The 20,175-nt window shown below is 41.8% G+C and overlaps 1 protein-coding gene across 7 annotated transcripts in view; it reads left to right on the top strand.

The window, feature by feature from the left end:
* Window positions 1-20,175, top strand: part of wdpcp (WD repeat containing planar cell polarity effector) — a 173,408-nt gene that overhangs the window by 108,896 nt on the left and 44,337 nt on the right. Inside the window, exon 15 of one of the 7 annotated variants that reach the window (XM_068044236.1) lies at window positions 11,939-13,143. The exons of 5 other annotated variants lie outside the window; for them this stretch is intronic. In XM_068044236.1, the coding sequence (XP_067900337.1) occupies window positions 11,939-11,958 (20 nt within the window). In that variant the 3' untranslated portion in view covers window positions 11,959-13,143. Of the gene's footprint in view, window positions 1-869; window positions 1,043-11,938; window positions 13,144-20,175 lie in introns of those variants that run through there. One more of the 7 variants, XM_068044235.1, reaches the window with a different exon arrangement.

The following is a 20,175-nucleotide window of genomic DNA, read 5'->3' as shown; positions in this document are numbered from 1 at the left end:
GTCGACATGCCTAGGCAGCGACCAAGTGCAAACAGAGGAAGGAACGTTCGGAAATTCGAGCATCCCATCCACTCACCTCATCAAACACCACCTGCCCCTCCTGTGGCAGAGTGTGTGGATCCAGAACTGGACCATTCGGTCACCTAAGGACCCACAACCCTGGAGTGGAAGAACGTCATCCTCATTCCCTAGGGACTGCCTAAGAAAGGAGGGTATTGAATCCAGTTCTGGTCACCCCACTTTAGGAAGGATGTGAGGGTCCTTGCCAGGGTGCAGAGGAGATTTACCAGAATGGTTCCAGGGATTTTAGTTACAAGGTTAAGTTCGAACAACTGGGGTTGTTCTCCTTGGAGCAAGGGAGATTGAGGGGAGATTTGATAGAAGTGTACAAGATTATGACAGGCTTAGATAAGTTAGACAAGGAAAAACTGGTCCCATTCACTAATAGTATAAGGACTAGGGGACACAGATTAAATGTTTTGGGCAAGAAATGCAGGGGGAATATGGAAAAACTTTTTTATGCAGTGAGTGGTGATGATCTGGAACTCGCCCACAAGGGTGTTGGAAGCGGAGGCAATCTCTGACTTCAAAAGGAAATTGAATGGCCACTTGAAGGAAATTGACTTGCAGGGCTATTAGGATCGAGCAAGGGAGTGTGACTAACTGAATAGCTCTGCGGAGAGCCAGCATGGACTCGATGAACCGAATGGCCTCTTCCCATTCCATAAATGACTCTATGACCATATAGATCTCTTGCCATGTTGTACAAGTGTGCATTAGCAGGAGTATGGCAGGAACTTGCATGGATGATGGTGATGTCTATGTGAGTGATGCCATCTCCATAAGACCATTTTCTTAAATGATTGTAGATCTGACCAATAGTGTACAGGCCCAGCAGAGATCATGTACTGACCCAGCACTAGGACATACTGGACTACCTCCATTCCGAGAAGCAAACATTCACCTAACTTCCTCTTCCCATTGGGGAAACACTGAAAAGGAGTTCAATGTCAGGACGTAGAAGACACTGAACATGCATTGCCGCCAAGGTAAACCACACCTGGACAAAACTGCACCATTAGTAGCGTGAGTAAAATTCAATATATTGCGACCCTAATGTGCACTGAGGCTTCATCTGAGATGGGACAGAATAGGATAATTTGGGGAAAATGCTATGGTACTCCTATATCTTGATGTAAGGCTGTGTCCAATGGTGGCAATTCTTTGAGTAGGATATGTGGCACATGTTCAGATCAGTGTTGATCATTGGATTTTCAGGTGGTTTAGGTGAACGTGTCATCTGTTGCAACCTGACTTATCTCTTGCAGAAGAGTTACTTAGATATGTCTTCATACTTTTGGTCCCTCCCTCATTCTGTCACTAGTTAGTTTTGTCTTCTGCCTGCCTGCCTGCACCATTGCAAGCCCCTTTACAGGGCAACGTTGTGCTGCTGTGTGTTTTCCGTGGGGAAGTAGATGATTTGAATGGCCTAGGCACACAGACCACTTGTGTCCTGTGTGTGCAATTGTATAGCATTTATTTATTTTATTTATTTATTTAGAGATACAGCGCTGAAACAGGCCCTTCGGCCCACCGAGTCTGTGCCGACCAAGAACCACCCATTTATACTAACCCTACAGTAATCCCATATTCTCTACCACCTACCTACACTAGGGGCAATTTACAATGGCCAATTTACCTATCATCTGCAAGTCTTTGGCAGTGGGAGGAAACCGGAGCACCCAGCGAAAACCCATGGGGTCACAGGGAGAACTTGCAAACTCTGCACAGGCAGTACCCAGAATTGAACCCGGGTCTCTGGAGCTGTGAGGCTGCGGTGCTAACCACTGCGCCCCTGTGCCGCCCTTGAGCATGATTTGAGAGATTCAGTAGACAGCTGCTGCTGCTGTTTGAAAATATTTTGGTGTCAGAAGTTAAGACAGTGTCTACCTTGACACACCCTGAACAGTCCCCGTAATGGAAGTGATTTCCATGTCTGGGTGTGTGGAGTCTGCGTAGTTATGTGACAACCCCCTTAGGGAATTTGTTCCAATGTGTCTAGGTACATTTGGTCACATGAATAGAGATGGTATGAGGGCAGGCCCTAGGTGATTCCCTAAGGTGCCGATGTATCTGCCATTCCTCTTCGGATCCTTCTTCCTAAAAATAGGAATACTCATAGTGGCTATGTAGAAATCGCAAAATAAAATATGCTGATAAATTGGCACAAAGATGAATTTCAGCTTTAAGAAGGTTTCAATAAATTCCTTTCTTGGAAAACAGCTAAAAGGTTATCAGGCAAAAAACCAAACAACAAAGAAGTACTGAAATATGTACGATCTCAGTAACTACTGCCAGCAATCAAGTCCCATTTAATAGAAAAGAAACCAATAATACGGGATAGGGCCTTCCCATGCAGGCCCCCATTTCATGCAGGCAATGCACACTGGAGCAGTATTCAGGTATTTCAAACATATTAAGGAGCCATCATCTAATTTGCATTAAGTTTTTCGTCCATAATGAGTTTAGTGTTTCTATGTTGCATTATGGCACACATTGCGCATTGGGCACTTAGAAGATCTTGGTGCCCTATAATGGCATGTGCAGCTATGCTACAGAAACTGAAGAATGCATTATTGATTTGTGGAGAACTGAATAGATGTCGGCCTCATCTTGATTGGTAGCACTCTTACTTGTGAGTCAGAATCTCGGGGTTCAATCCTGACCCCAGGAACTTGAGCATAAAATCTGGACTGATAATTCAGTAGCATACTGAAGGAGTTCTGCACTTTTGGAGGTCCCATCTTTAAGATGAGATATTAAACCACACCCTCAAAGATGGACTTAAAAGTTCTCATCAGACTATTTGAGGAAGAGCAGAGAATTCTCCTGGTGACCTGACCAGTATTTATTATTCAACCAACACCAGCAAAAGTAGATTATTTGGTCATTTATGTAACTGCTTCTTGTGGGATCTTGCTTTGCACAAATTAGCAGGCCATGATTCCCTACATTATAACAGTGAAAACACTTCAAAAATGCTTATTTGGCTGTGAAGCACTTTGGGGCATGCTAAGGTCATAACAGGTGTGGCGCAGTGGTTAGCACCGCAGCCTCACAGCTCCAGCGACCCGGGTTCAATTCTGGGTACTACCTGTGTGGAGTTTGCAAGTTCTCCCTGTGTCTGTGTGGGTTTTCTCCGGGTGCTCCGATTTCCTCCCACAAGCCAAAAGACTTGCAGGTTGGTAGGTAAATTGGCCATTATAAATTGCCCCTAGTATAGGTAGGTGGTAGGGAAATATTGGGATAGGTGGGGAAGTGGTAGGAATATGGGATTAGTGTAGGATTAGTATAAATGGGTGGTTGATGGTCGGCACAGACTCGGTGGGCCAAAGGGCCTGTTTCAGTGCTGTATCTCTAAACTATATAAATGCAAGTTCTTTCATGCTTAGGGAGAGGAAGCAACAATAAAGGACCAGTTTTCTTCTGGCTTGCTTCCCAGCAGTGCTGAGAAACAGGTATCCTGCAGAGGTCAAAGGAGCGTTATTTCTTTGCTCCCGTTTTGCACATGAATAGCAGTGCGCTTGCACTTCCTCACCAGCTCTTCTGCTGTCTGTACCCAACTACACCTGAAGAGCGCATTTCAATTTAAATTGCATGCATATGAGTGCCAGATGGTTTTTCATGCAGAATTGTTCTAAAAGGGCAGGGTGCACAGCATGGACAAATTGCCCCCATAAAAACCTGGTACTAGCATTTCCTGAGCTGGTGGTTATGCACTATCTGTCTTAAGAAACAGGAACAAGAAAGGTAGTTATTTTAGTCCTATGAAGAGAGATTGAGTAGATTAGGCCTATATTCGCTAGAGTTTAGAAGAATGGGAGGTGATCTCATTGAAATGCAAATTTCTTCAGTGACCTGACAGGGTAGATGCTGAGAGGCTGTTTTCCCTTGGCTGGGGATTCTAGAACTACGAATCATAGCCTCAGGATAAGGGATCGGCCATTTAGGACTGAGATGAGGAAAGGTAAGGCCAAGAGAGGCGGGGGTCACTGTCACCCCTGTTGCCCCTCCTCTTAATTAACCGCAACAGGGTTTATTCCTTTTTTTATAACAGTGGTTGTGCTTAGTCCTCAGTACCTTGCTCTACGGCAGCGAGGCCTGGACAACGTATGCCAGCCAAGAGCGACGTCTCAATTCATTCCATCTTCGCTGCCTTCGGAGAATACTTGGCATCAGGTGGCAGGACTATATCTCCAACACAGAAGTCCTTGAAGCGGCCAACACCCCCAGCTTATACACACTACTGAGTCAGCGGCGCTTGAGATGGCTTGGCCATGTGAGCCGCATGGAAGATGGCAGGATCCCCAAAGACACATTGTACAGCGAGCTCGCCACTGGTATCAGACCCACCGGCCGTCCATGTCTCCGTTATAAAGACGTCTGCAAACGCGACATGAAATCGTGTGACATTGATCACAAGTCGTGGGAGTCAGTTGCCAGCATTCGCCAGAGCTGGCGGGCAGCCATAAAGACAGGGCTAAATTGTGGCGAGTCGAAGAGACTTAGTAGTTGGCAGGAAAAAAGACAGAGGCGCAAGGGGAGAGCCAACTGTGCAACAGCCCCAACAAACAAATTTCTCTGCAGCACCTGTGGAAGAGCCTGTCACTCCAGAATTGGCCTTTATAGCCACTCCAGGCGCTGCTTCACAAACCACTGACCACCTCCAGGCGCGTATCCATTGTCTCTCGAGATAAGGAGGCCCAAAAGAAAGAAGGTTGTGCTTACCATCTCTGAGTGTTTTACCTTTTACCTTTACTGTGATCATGAAAACCAATCAGACAAGTTTTCTTGAGTTTAAACAAGAGGTGAGTTTATTATACTTAATCTAAAACCGATCTAAAAATAATTTTTTTAAAAATCGTACATATTCATGCACACATTCATGCAAGACTCACACACACGCACACAAATAGATTACAGAGGGAAAAATAGATTTTGTAGTTGGATTAGAGTCCAGAATAAATGGAACTTAAATACACAGTCTGTGAAGTGGATGATTCGGTGACCTTCCGGCTGAAGCTGTATGCTTGAAGTCCTCGGCTGGTCAAAGTGCGCTTTGTGGCTGGCCTTCATGGCTCAAGGCTTTCTTGGAGGCAGACTTGTAGTTGGTTCTTTTCCCCTGGTCCCCATCTGTAACAATCTGTAGGCTTGAAGGGAGTCACAGTCGCAGACGGTTTTCAAACGTGTATTATCTAGGGAGAGAGAGAAAGGGAGGCATGCAGCCTTTTCCTGCTGCACATTCTGAGTTACTGCTTGCCTCTTTGTCCAAGTTTAAAAAAAAATGCTTTGCCTGGAATGGGCAGGCGATCACATGGCTGCTTCAGGTTTTCTGGAACCTTCTTTGGTTCTTTCTGGAAATTCAAGGTTAGGAATTGGCTCCAAAGGTCCCAGGATATCAATTTACACTTGGGGGTGGTTTTCTCTTTCAAAGTCAAGGTGTTAGGATTACCTTGACTGTTGGGTTAATGAAGCAATTTCAGGTAATTCAGTCACTTAGAGAAAACTATTGTCCTGGGTCCATGCTGCTCAAACCTCTGGCTCCGGGTGGATCTTTTGAATATGAAAAAGTGTTTCAGATGCAAATTGCGGTGACCATCTTGGCTGCCAGATTTTTTTTTTTTAAAGTTAACTGCAGGGGTTTTCCCATTAAAAGTTTAATGTAAGTTTTCTACCGATGAAATAAAAATTCCTAATTTGGCATATTGGGTTTTCTTGGCAGAAATGTCTTCACTTAGAGGATTGTGAATCTTTGGAAATCTCTACTGCAGAGGGCTTATGTATGCTCAGTTGTTGAGTATATTCAAGAAAGGGATTGCTAAGAGTTTTGAATAGGAAGGGAATTAAGGGATATGGGCTAGTGCAGGAGGGTGGAGTTGAAGTAGATCAGTTATGATTTTATTGAATAACAGAGCATGTTTGAAGGGCCAAATGGCCTTTCTGCTCCGATTTCTTCTGTTCTTATGACTTTAAAAAAAAATGTTTATTTTTCTGCTTCAGTAGATGTTACTGAATGCTGTTAGTCTTTACGCTCAGTGACAGAGGTTGTGTTCAGTACTGTTCCACGCTACCCCACTGCGCACCCCCCCCCCCCCCCCCCCCCCCCACCAAGCTTTTGCCAATGTGACCTACTCAGACTCGACAAAGGAGGTCACAAACCCCCTTCACAGCTATTGAAGTCATTTGACCGGACCCCTCCTGTCTCACTAAAAAGAGTTTCTGTACCAGAGATCAGAATCCACCCCTACCACAACCTGCTACCTTGAATCAAAAGAGTAGCATACAGTCAAATCAACAGTATTTTCCTATCCTGCACTATCATTCTACTTAACCACACTTGTTTCCTCTGGAGCTTCCAGTTGTTCCATCTCTTTAACATGGCTGTATAAAAGCAAAGTACTGCAGATACTGGAAATCTGAAATGAAAACAAGAAATGCTGGAAATACTCAGCAGGTCTGGCAGCATCTGTGGAGAGAGAAACAGAGTTAACGTTTCAGGTCAACAGTTGATTTGACTGCAAAAGCTTGGGGGGGGTGGGGAGGGCGCGGTGGGGTAGTGTGGAACAGTACTGAACGCAACCTCTGTCACTGAGCGTCAAGACTAACAGCATTCAGTAACATCTACTGAAGCAGAAAAATAAACATTTTTTTTTAATGTCATAAGAACAGAAGAAATAGGAGCAGAAAGGCCATTTGGCCCTTCAAACATGCTCTGTTCAATAAAATCATAACTGGTCTACTTCAACTCCACCCTCCTGCACTAGCCCATATCCCTTAATTCCCTTCCTATTCAAAAATCTTAGCAATCCCTTTCTTGAATATACTCAACAACTGAGCATACATAAGCCCTCTGCAGTAGAGAATGCCAAAGATTCACAACCCTCTAAGTGACAGACCCGCTGAGTATTTCAGCATTTCTTGTTTTTATTATCTTTAACATGGCTGCTGTCTTTAAGGTCCACCACTCACACCAAGTCCTGTTCGCTTATCATCCGTATGTTCACTGACCTGCATTGGCTCCTGGTTAAGCAACCCCTTGATTTTTAAAATTCTCATTCTTATTTTTAAATCACTCTGTACCTATCCCTGTAAGCTCTGTTACAAAAGTGCCTCTGTGTTTTGTCAAATATGTTTTTAAAGGCTTCATTTTTGAAAGACTTGAGAAATGTTAAACTTTGGGTTTTTCAAAGGGAGTCGTGTAAAGTCCACTTGACTTTGAAAAACAGTCCCTGGAAATGTTTTTTAAAAGGGGCACTAAGAGGTCTTGTGAGGAAAACAAGCCTTTCCGGGAAACCACCTGACATCTAGCTCAATAAACAACAGAGAACTTTGGACATCTGGAGAAGTTGTTTACAAAGAAGTGACAGGTCAAGATTGATGGAGGTCAAAAGGTTGATTTCCTGTTGTCGGTTTCGTTTTTGAATTGTTTTAAGTTAGGGTTGAACTATATAAAAAGGAAACGAACTTCCGAGGAGAGAAAAGAATTACCAAGGAAGGAGAGAAGACCACAACCCAGCTCAGCTTTCCAGCACCCCTTTAAAAGACCCTGAAGTCCACTGTGTCAACTCATCTCATCTCCTGTCTTTGAAGAAAAGCCTGCTAAATTAATTCTCAATGCCGCCTGAAAAGAACTGTTCTAAAAGATCCCAGTGACCCTCTACATGTACTCGGAGGCCAGACTGTATGCCAGTTTTTGGAACACAGCATATCTCATCTGCTGTTTTTTCAAGAATGAACAAGTATTCAACCCATGTTTTTTTCTGTCTGTAATAGAGCTCTAAAAACAAAAATGCCTTCATTTTTCCAGTTAACCAGTGTGAGTGTGAGAGGCTATGGTTAAAAAGGGAACTTTAATATTTCAATCTGTGTGTTTATGCTTTACGTCATTACTGGTTAAGACTTGTTTTAAAATAAACTGATAATTTTGTTATTTTTAAAGAAATCTGGTTGGTGTGTTTTATTCTGGGCTAAAAATAGAGTCTATGATTGACCGTATCGGTAAGTGGGGAAAAATTTTAATATATGTTGTGACCCGTGGAGAAGTGGGACGAGAATAAATAGTGCACTCCTCCCGCCTCTGTTGTAGTACCTGCTCCAGTCCTACAGCCCTCTGAGATCTCTGCACTCCTCCAATTCTGGCCTCTTGAGCATCTCTGATTTCCATCACTGCACCATTGGTGGCTATGCCTTCAGCTGCCTAGCCCCTAAACTCTAGAGTATCCTTCCTAAGCCTCTCTTCCTCTCCTCCTTTAAGACATTCCTTAAACATACCTCTTTAACTGAGTTTTTGCAGTGCATTTGCATTGCTCCAGGACTGTAGTGAGAGATTAGTTCCTATGCATTAAATTTAAATTAAATGCAAAATTGAAAAAATATATTTTTAAAAGATACAAACAAAAAGAAAATCTGGAAAGATTTTAGGCAGCTTCTACATCTTGAGAACAGGAGATAATCCCTTTTGAGATTCTAGTAGTTCTTCCGTATGAACAGTAGCCTTTTTTTTAAAGTTAGTGTCCTGCAACTGTGTTGCCTAGATTTTCTGATCAGGTTGAAGCATGGCCAGAAGTGTTGCCATGCAAGAGTGCAGAATATCACTGTACATATGTCCCAGTGTCTGTGTGTTAACATATTCCCTAAAATAGCTAACACCAAGGAGTGGGAGGTCAATCATTATGAGCCGGGAAATCAATGTGTTGTTGCAGGAATTAAAAGGTTATTCATGTCAGAAAGCATGCCGGGCCCGTCTATTTTTGAACTCAACTCAGGAGACCAGGTCTACGTCGATCCCAAGAGATTCTTATATACATACAGCCTCCCACTTGAGCAGCACCTAGACAAAGCACAAGACTAGCTTTAAGAGTACATACACTGTTGTTAAGGGGAAGCTGTAAAGCAAATGGTAATAAGTTACACATGACCTGGTTTGAGATTAAAGATATGCTGCACTGATGTGTTTGCAGAGAGTGCTCTTGCCCAGGTTTGGCTGCATGTTTAATCAAGCAGTAATGTGATATTTGTGCTTTGCCTGGAGGATTTAAGGCAATGTAAATGAAGGCATACTTGTGGAGGACATGGGAAGATATAGAAAGAACTTTTAATGTAATGGCCATATTTCCAAGTTAAACAGTTTCCTGTATAATAACTTGACAAATAGCTTTGCAGCCAGCATTGGATTCTGTTCCACTGCCTCACTAAGCTCGTTCTGCTCCTCTTGGTGTATTAGGGCCTCAATGATGATGTTACTCTGATGTACAAAGTTGTACAGCATGCAGCACACTGCTATGATCCTTGAAACCTTAGCCAGACTGTATAGCAGGTATGCTCAATGATTGATCAGGTGAACACATACACTTCATTCCTTATCCCATATATCCATTTACCCTTGTGCACAATCTTACTGCTTTTTCCTAATGTGCGTGCAATTTTTCTTTTGTTATGGAGTGGCAGCTAAACGAAGGGTGTTGTGACCAGTGCATTGTGAAGCTTTCTGTAGACTTGTATTCTGTTCCTCTTGTTATATTCTGGCAGGTTTTTTTTAATTGCCTCATGATATTGTCAGGACATGGAAATGTATGTGCCTATTATTACTTACTGCTCACTTTTTAAGTCTACCTGGGTTTTCAGATCAGCAACAGTGTTCAAATTCATGTTTTAGATTATAAACATTTGCTGTAAACAATCGGGCTTTGCCTAAGAATTTTGTCAAAAAGTAATGTGTGCAAGAACGTAACCTGGCAAGCACTACAGGCTATTCTATTTGCTCGATGTCCTCATAGCTATGACATGGGAGCTTCATTCTGAATTGTAAGTACTGTGTCAAGGAAACCATAAGCTCATGTATTTAGAAGATAAGTGCAGTGAATTGCAAAGTGTTGTGAAAACTATTTCGAGCTTTGCCATAGCCATTCAGAGCTGGGATATTCTGAAACGATAATATCACTTTTAGTATTCCATTCCAGCTCTCCCAGCATTATGACAGTGGGATAGCTAATCCCAGGAGATTGGGTGGTGCAGTGGAATTGCACTGGTCAGCACTGGGACCTAGCTTTGATTTCAGCCCAGACACATAAAAGATTGTTTTTTTAAAAATAGAAAAGCAACATTCTACATGTTTTTTTAAAGTTTATTACCTTTTCCTGGTCTGAATCCCAAAGAACAATGAACAAGATGTGAGAGACCTGAACATCAAGAAAATAATTCGTTTAATATGGCTGGGCATGTCTTATTGTAATATTTTTTAGAAATTGTGTTGCAACATCCCAAAGGCCACTTTCACGATATTGCACAGCAATTCCTCCCACATGGGATATATTCTATACTTCATGTTCTTTTCTATTTAAATTGCTTTCAGAAATTGCATTGTTACAATGAGACCTTTTATTGTTTTAGACAAAGATATTCATTTTTTTGTTGCTAAACATACCTATGTACTAGTTTGAAATGCTTTCTTGTTCATCTGTACTTGTGTTTCTGCAGGTTCTGTGGAGTTTTTCATTGTTGCATCAAAGATTTATGGGGCTTTCAATATGCAAAGTTTAATGGTGTAATGTATTGAAGAATTGCTTGTTTCCTAGAAAAAACATGGCTGCTGTGTTTTCAGCTAAAGTGTGGCAAATTCACTTTAGAATATTTGTGGCTTTAGGCTAAAATGACACAGATTACATACCAGTCAAACTGATACACAGGGAAATCAAGTGTTAATAGCCTGTGAAAATCTTGAAACCACCATTTAGAGTACAGGGAAATTGTTCCTCCTTGGAACTGAAAAGGTCCATTAACATGTCACTGTTTATTCATGAGCACCTTGCTCTGGCCAGCCTATACACAATGACAAACTCTGCACACTAGGACAGAAAAACAATACATCTAAAAATTTAGAATGAACTACTGCAAATAGCATAATATATATAAATTTCTCTGACTTGCTAAGATTTTCAAAGAGCTGCTAAGAAAAGCTGCCCATTTAATAACTATTAGGATAGCGTACCAGTTTACAGAACACAGTTTGCCGCACAATTTTCATTATTCTTTCACGGGATTTGAGTGTTGCTGGCAAGGCCACTTTCTTGAACCCTGGCAATCCATGTAGTCTAGGTACACCTGCAGTGCTGTTAGAAAGGGAGTTCCAGGACTTTGACCCAGTGACAGTGAAGGAACGGCGATATAGTTCCAAGTCAGGATGGTGTGTGGCTTGGAGGGGTATTTGCAGGCGGTGGTGTTCCCATGCATCCAATACCCTTGACCTTCTCGGTGGTAGAGGTCACAGATTTGGAAGGTGCTACCGAAGGAGCCTTGGTGAGTTGCTGCAGTACATCTTGTAGTCATAAGTTAAATTACTGCTAGATGTTACTGTTTGACAAAATCCCAAAACATGGGGCTAGATTTTGCAGTCAGCGGCGAAGCAATGACATTCACTGCTAACCTCGAAGAAAGCTGCCCATTAAGATCTAGCAATCTCTGTGGCTTGATTTTCCCCTTTCCGGACATCAGGTTGTTTCTGGTGCCAAGTCAAGGTGATCTCCAGGCATTTAGCAGCTGTGATGTCACCAAGCAGGCTAAGCAACTAATCACATTGAAGTATTCTCATAGACAGCAAGCCAGGAAGTAAAAACTACTGAATCGCTTCACTTTTAATTTTAATCCAAAGATAGAAAAATAAATAGAATGTACACATAGGATTAAGGTAGAAGATAAAATATCATAAACTTTTAAAAAATTAAAATATATGGAATTTCTTAACATTATGGAGAAATTTGACATTCAACAAATATAAAATTACTCTTTCAGGGCCAGTAAGAGTGTTTAGCAGTAATTATGAACTTAGTACGCCATTAACATCCCAGTTACATCTCATTCAACAAGGTGCAACTTTTTCTAGGGTTTTTACAGCAACACTAACAGCATAAAAGTGGACATTCTCATCAGTTCATAGATTTCCAATTGATTGCAGTCTGGGAGAACCTCAACAACGCACTCTCTGGGGAAGTTTCTGGATATTCGCATCTAACTGCGTATGTGCGGACTTCAGAAGTTGCTGTCAGTTTCAGAGGGATAATAACAAGGAACACTGATAGTTTCGCTGTCTTTGCTACTGCAACATCTGGGCCATGGTTGTTTTGTCATAAGTTTTGTTTTTTTGAAAACTGAGAGGTCTGGGTACCTTTAAAAACTGGGAGAAGGGTGTTTCTTTGAGCCTTGAGTGTTGACATTTAGTGTTTGAAGAGTGCAGGCTGTAAACCAGTATCCAAGCAACAGAAAGATTTATGGCAGTCTTGTGATTTGGATTTGCTGGAAGCTTCCAGTTCCATTTTGGCAGTGGAAGAAGAAACCAGGGGGCTGTGAGCAGCTGAAAGCGTTACTGCTGGAAACTGGCCAGTAATACAGCCCATAAAACTCTCTTGAAAAATAATTCCTGTATCAAAGAGGAAGAGACCCAGAGAAAAGAGGAATTACTACACTCTGTGAAGTAACACTACTTTGGAGAAAGAAAGCCTGTGTTTCGGGTGGGGTAGGTTGCCTCCATTCAAGAATTCATGCCTGAAGAATGAGTTCTATGACTGCTGTGCTTTGTGAAGAAGGCTCCTTTGCTGAGAGCAAGTCCTGTTGACTTTTGGGTTTTGGAAGTTCCTGAACTCTCAAGAAAGTTCCTACTGTTAGACTGCTACTTTCAAATTTTAATAGACCTGTTGCTGCAAACTGTTGCTGAAAGAGCTGTGTGACGCCTGCTACAGATGAACTACCTTGCACGCCTACCCACCATAGACTGTTCATTAATTTCTCCTGGAGAGACATCAAGTGGCATTTGACTATTCGACTCTGGGACACCTCACTGAATCAGAAAATACCACCAGAAGTTGCAACCCAGTTATTTTATTATTCCTGAGAAACTGCTGTAAAGACCATATTTCCGTTTTCTCCGGTTAACCATTGGTAATTGGTATGTGTGTGCATGAGGATTAGGAATATTAAGGAGTTATAAAATCCATTCATACAAATAGACTAATTTCATTATTGTATAAAACTAGGTTTATCAAAAAATTGTTAATTTTGTTGTTTAAAGAAACCTGGTTTGGTGTTCTTTATTCTGGGGATAAATAAAGTGATTAATTTTGCTATTTTTCTGGTCGGTGGGAAACTTTACTAATATGCTATGACCTGTTGAGTAGTGGGACTGAATTAATGGTGCATTACTCCTGCCTCAGTCATAACAGTTTTAGCTCAAGCTTTTTAAAAAAATTAAGTTGTCTGAGCGTGTGGCATTGTTACCACACAACATAAAAAGTCACTTCACATTCTGCATGGTGCTGATTATGCTCTAAGCCATCAATAATAGACATCATTAAATCAAATTGTACCATTTTTAAAAGTGCATTACTCCTGTGGCATGTTAGGAAATGAAGGCCAGCTAATACTACATTCAGATGAAGATGCCCCCTACATTCATTGTTTTCATACTTGTTGGCAATAAAATATGAAACATAGCTGCACTTAAAGCAAAGCTTGACAAGGTATGGCAATAACTGCAGTGTGCAGTGGAAGTCACATCTAAGAGCGGTTTAAAGATCTTCAGTGGACTAATAATCCTAGGCCTAGGCTAAAACTCTGGGAGCTCGATTCCCACCACGGCAGATGGTGAAATTTGAATTCAATTCATAAATCTGGAATTAAAAGCTAGTCTAATGGTGACCATGAAACCATTGTTAATTGTTGTAAAAACTCATCTGGTTCACTAATGTCCTTTAGGGAAGGAAATCTGCTGTCCTTACCTGGTCTGGCCTACATGTGACTCCAGACCCACAGCAATGTGGTTGACTCTTAAATGCTCTCTGAAATGGCCTAGCAAACCGCTCAGTTCAAGGGCAATTAGGGAATTGCAATGGATGCTGGCCTAGTCAGCGACACCCACATCCCACAAACAAATTTTTAAAAATGCAACTTTTTAATACAACTGGTGTCCAGATGCTCCAAGTTGGAGTGTTGACTAAACTCTTGGTATCCAAAGGGAAACCTATATAATCCATCTTTCCTCTCTTTTGAGCTAAAGGTAACACTCAATGTTTCTTCCCTATCCTTTCTAAACTACTTTTGTCATGCATCATCTGTGGCTAGGAAGACTTGACCCTGCTTGTGGACCCTCCTAGAAATCCACTCTGGAAATAGCCACTACAGAGAACTCTGTCACTCACTCACACAATGTCTCTGATTTATTTTTCCTTTGCTGTGATGAAGATCTCAACCTGCTTAGCACCTCTTGTAGAGCCTTTATTAGCTCAAAGTCAAAGCTGATTGTCCGTCTAGTTTAACTATTAAGTTGCCTTTTGGCCCATATCTTAATTGTACAGTATGTTAAAAGGTACTTTATATCATTTAGAGTTTTGTAGCTGAACATACCCATTTACTACAATAAACTCTCATTAACTGATAAAGGGCATACACTTAAAGCTGTTTTAATTAAATTGGCATCTTTAGATTGCTAGACTGTTGGCACACTGTCCAATTAAATGCCTATAAGCAAAAAAGCTTCCATTCTGTTGAAGTGTATGTTTCAGCAACACTAGGACTCCAGGAACTGAAGGACAGTTACTAAGTTTTTCACGAGAGTATACACTGTCTACTGTCCCCTTAGTAACGCCCTGAAATGGGAGTTCTGATCCATCATGTTTTCATACTATACGTTTAAGTCATGTTTGTAATGTACTTTCTCTTTTATCTTTATTGCCTCCAGGTTTTCCTGTTAATTTTCAGGGCTTGAACTCAAGTTCATACTTTTCTATTTTTCCTAATACCCTGTTAGACAGGTATACATGAAGCAAGTAAACATTAAGCTTCCTTGCCTCAAGCTGCTATTGTCCGTGTCACTAAACTTTCTATGCTACAATTAACACAAAAATATACCTTTTCCATCAGGGTTACAGTTTCCACACATTCTCTTCCTTATTCTGCTTGTTAGATCACGTGTAAGTAAAGAAACCCTATACATTTTCATTACCTTGTTTCAGATGTATTGTGCTGTGATGACAACGATTCATTAAAATTTTAAGTGGTGTCAAGAATGCCTTGCTTGCAAGTTAGAAATTCCTGGCAACATTTGGCTTTTAAGGGTAAATTTGAAGAAACGTAATTGTATTCAAGCTTTCTTCCATGAACTGATTTGGTAACCCTTTCATTAGTGGAATTTTTTTAGACTGTTAGTATAACTGTACCTTAGAGTAGTAGAACACAGTCTATTTCCACAAGTTCTAAATGTTTTGACTTTGGGCAGAAATGAAATGCTTTCCCGCAGTCAGCAAGGGGAAATCCCAAGCAGATGAGCTGGTCTCCCCCGCTCTTCTGCCTCTCCAGTTATCAATCAACAGGAGTTGGGTGCAGACCAGTGGCTCTCGGTCTGCAGAGACAGGTTTCCTCCTCAATCGGTCTCAGACGGTCTTCTCTCAGTCTGCAGAGACCAGTTTCCTGCTGACCCTCAGTCTGAGTTCTAGTGTAGATGCGAGAACCTAAAGAGGAGACAGTAATCAAAACATTTTTGAAGGCAAACATTTAAGAGTCACAAGTCATACTTGATGGAACTTTCTCTTGATTCAGACTGGAAATTGTTAAATATCAGCTGTCATTATTTAAAAAATAGATATCATCAAAAAATTTGCCAATACCATGTGATTGTATTCGTCTGTAATACATATGGGCTGTTTTCCAACATTGCACAGACTTGTACCTTGCATATGTGTCTTATTGCTATGTTGACTGAAATCTATTTGAAGTATTCTAGTTTTCAAATCTTTGAAGAGTACTATCTACAAGGAAGCCTTGAGGGATACAGGTGGCTCTGCATATATCTATGCTGCCTTTTACCTTTAAGATGATAGGATAGTTTTCGTTTCTGGCCATTGCCTCAGAGGCTCCCCTCCCTCAATATTAACTGTCATAGTAGAGTATTTCTGACAAGCATTATAATCTAGTTACCAGTCAGACTGGATTGAATGTTTCACTGTTGCAACAAGCAAATGTTTCTGTTCAGCAAAAAGTTACCTAGCTGCCAAGAAATAGTAATGGGTGAGCTTTTACTGATGTTTTACTGCGCTGTTCTTTGAAGTTGTACACCGTAGACAGGCTCCCCTTATTGCTTTTATTTCCTAGTATTTACATACAAGATTTCCTTGTATAAGCAGATGTTATTGACTTTATTATTGTTCTACTCAAGATCTTATATAACTTGCTTTCTAGTTTTCCAGTTCACAAATCATGAGCAATGGATGTGGGGACTTACGCTACTTAGATGTTCACATATTATCCGATGTACAGCTCCTGCCAGTTTTCCTTTCTGTAGTTTAGCAAGGAGATCTTGCCTTTCCTCTGCTTAAGGACCAGACATTGAATAGCAATTACAATCACAGTGAAGACCAAGTACCGATTCTAGTTGAAACTGGGATTGCCCTAGTTATGCTGTAGATATTCTCTGGGACTGCTATCAATATAGAGTGACATGCAGCTAGTGGACTTGAATTACATAGCCAGTTGGACTGTACTTGGTTTTAGAGATATTCTGCACACACGTGCCTGTACTCCTGAATACAGCCCCATTCTCAGATGGAAGATTTATAATGCCTTGAGAGAGTCTGCTTTCTGTTAATATGAGAAAGATTTCACACTAAATTTAAGTTCTCAAGAGGTCCAATGGATTACCCTGACATTTTTTGATCATGGCTTGGCTGGAGCTAAACTATATTTACAACAAAACCCAAACAACATGAGACCACCTGTCTTCACTGTGCTTGAGACATAACTTTCAAATCATACCAGTGACTTTTCATCAGCGTGCTTCAAAAACAACTCTGCCTTTTCTTAAAAGCGTTTCAACCTGGATCTTTCTCGCTCAGGGCAATGTATAAACACATGTGCAAAATTATTGTTTGTACCTTTTAAAAATTCTTTCATGGGATGTGGGTGTCGCTCGCTAGGCCAACATTTATTGCCCCATCCCTAATTGTCCTTGAGAAGGTGGTAGTGAGCCGCCTACATGAACTGCTGCAGTCCATCTGGTGTAGGTACACCCACAGTGCTATTGGGAAGGGAGTGCCAGGATTTTGACCCAGTGTCAGTGAAGGAATGGCAATATAGTTCCACGTCATGATGGTGTATGTCTTGGAGGGGAACTTGCGGTTGGTGGTGTTCCCATGCACCTGTTGCCCTTGTCCTTCTAGGTGGTAGAGGTCGCAGGTTTGGAACGTGCTTTCAAAGGATCTTTGGTGACTTGCTGCAGTGCCTGTTGTGTATGGTACACACTGCTGCCACTGTGCGTCGGTGGTGAAGGGAGTGAATGTTGAAGCTGGTGGCTGGGGTGCCAATCAAGCAGGCTGCTTTGTCCTGGATGTCATCGAGCTTCTTGATTGTTGTTGGAGCTGCATCCATTCAGGCAAGTGGGCAGTATTCCATTACACACCTGACTTGTGCCTTGTAGATGCTGAACAGGCTTTGGGGAGTCGGGAGATGAGTTACTTGCCACAGAATTCCCAGCCTCTGACTTGCTCTTGTAGCCATTTACTTATGTGGCTGGTCCAGTTCAATTTCTGGTCAATGGTAGCCCCCAAGATGTTAATGGTGGGGGATTCAGTGATGGTAATGACATTGAATGTCATGGGGAGATGGTTAAATTCTCGCTTGTTGGAGATGGTCATTGCCTGGTACTTGTGTCGCAAATGTAACTTGCCACTTATCAGCCCAAACCTGAATGTTGGCCAGGTCTTGATGCATATGGATATGGACTGCTTCAGTATCTGAGGAGTCGCGAATGGTGTTGAACATTGTGCGATTATCAGAGAACATCCCCACGTCTGACCTTATGATGGACGGAAGGTCATTGATGAAGCAGCTGAAGATGGTTGGGCCTTGGACATTATCCTGAGGAACTCCTGCATTGATGTCCTGAGACGGAAATGATTGACCTCCAACCACAACCATCTTCCTTTGTGCTAGGTATGACTTCAACCTGTAGCAGAGAAAAATCACACTGCATGTGCACATTGGATTAGTAAAATGTGCTACCACACGGAGGCCTAGGCTTTCCCTTATGATGAATATAGTGCCAAAATAGCACTGGAGCTACACTTCCACCAGTCAGTGTAACTCCTCCCAGCACCAGTCCACTTTTCTTCATTGCATATTCCTGGTGCTTTCCTGGAGCAAAGGAAAATCCAGTGCTGCAGCAACGGAAAGGCCTATGGCAGTCATTTTATGTCCATGACAGTATGGCTTACTGAGGCTGGTGCTTCTTCAGTGAAATTTTAGACTTGGCTATTTTTCAGACTCTTACAAGCTCCACTAAACATTACAGAGTCCCTGGAAAGCAAGGCGCCATTGTCAGTGTAGATAAAGAAAATGCCTTCCTGGCCCCACTGTTTCTGGTACTCTTATTTACTCTATTAATATTGTAGTCTGGAACAGACTGAAATAGCCCTAACCAAAGTTCCAAAAAACATTCTTTATAACTGACCAGGGTGCATTATTCCTCCTTGAATTCTCTGCAGCCATTGATACCATCCTCCTCCAGCACCTCTTCACTGTTGCCCAACTAGGTGTGATTGCCTTTGCATGGTTTCATTCATAGGTATTCAATCATAGCCAGAACATCTCATCAATGGCTTTCCTTCCCACACCACCCTGCCAGCTGGGGAGTCCCCACTCCCTATCAATTCTTGGTTCCACATCTTCATCTACATTTTGATCCTTGCCAAAATTATTCACAGACATGGGGTCAACTAATATTGCTATGCTGTCTACCTCTCCACCACCTCTCGCGACCCCCTCCACTGCCCCTGTGCCATCAGACTGCTTATTTGACACTAAGTTTTGGATGAGTTATTATTTCCTCTAGTTGAACATTGGAAAGACTGAAGTCCAGGTGGGTAATTTTGAATTTGGATGATAGTTGTGTGCAAATTCGTTGCCATGTTTCCTATATTACAATTGTGAGTATAGTTCAAAAGCACATAATTAGCTGTAAAGCACTTTGGGACATCTTGAGGTCATTAAAGGCATAATAGAAATGCAAGTCTTTCTTTCTGTGCAATACTGGTCTCTGCTTTACTTTAACCAACACCCTTATTTTTGCATGGAAAATAGAGGGACCTCTTCTATTGAGTATATATAGGAAAACAGGTTCCAGCATTGTAACTGAAATAGGAAATAGTGGTCTTGAATTGCAGAGATCAGCAGAAGAACTGAGACCCTAATGGACCTGTTTCACTGTCTGCAGTATCTAGTGGTAGCTGCTGGACACTATTGCATACATATGAATTAGGAGCAGGAGTAGGCCACTCGGCCCCTCGACCCTGCTCCGCCATTCAATAAGATCATGGCTGAACTGATTACTCCACATTCCCGCCTACCCCCGATAACCTTTCACCCCTTTGCTTTTCAAGAATCTATCTACCTCTGCCTTAAAAATATTCAGAAACTCTGCTTCCACCACCTTTTGAGGGAGAGTTCCAAAGACACTCAACCCTCTGAAAGAAGATATTTTTATTGCCTATCACTTACAGCTGATTCCCATCCAAGTCAATCATGAGCCTGCTATCCATAGCAATATTGTACAGCAATCATTTTCCAAAGCTTCTCTGAAATGTAAGGTTTACTCTGACCTGTCTATGCATTTGAGGTGTTGCTTCAGTATCTCAAATGTCTGATCGTTGAGGGCCCTCTTTCACTCTTGTGCCACATTATATCTATATTCAAGTGCAAGATTGTGCAGTGTGTCAGTGGCCATGATTTTACAACATAAACTCTGAAGAGTTAACTATCCATCTTTCTTTCTCCTTCAAACATCTGGGTCATACTTGATACTTTCATTCTGAGACAGTCATATATCCGTGCACTGAAAGTATATTATTTTCTGGCTGTATTTGCATATCATTTGCACAGCAATGGGATTTTAGCATTTCCTGTTTAGTTATACTGAGGGTTGATGGTGTGCACAAGATGGCTATGTGCCTCTGCTCCTGATCTATGCTGAGTTGTCAGTGCATGGCAAAGCATAGCTTCATTTACCTACTTATTGGAGTAGGACATAGTAAAGCAGTGGCCTCCAGAGATAATCCCTTGTGGTGCCCAGAGGACAGCTTA

The sequence above is a fragment of the Heterodontus francisci genome, chromosome 13, assembly GCF_036365525.1.
Source record: "Heterodontus francisci isolate sHetFra1 chromosome 13, sHetFra1.hap1, whole genome shotgun sequence".
Lineage (NCBI taxonomy): Eukaryota > Metazoa > Chordata > Chondrichthyes > Heterodontiformes > Heterodontidae > Heterodontus > Heterodontus francisci.
This window is presented reverse-complemented; position numbering and strand designations above follow the sequence as displayed.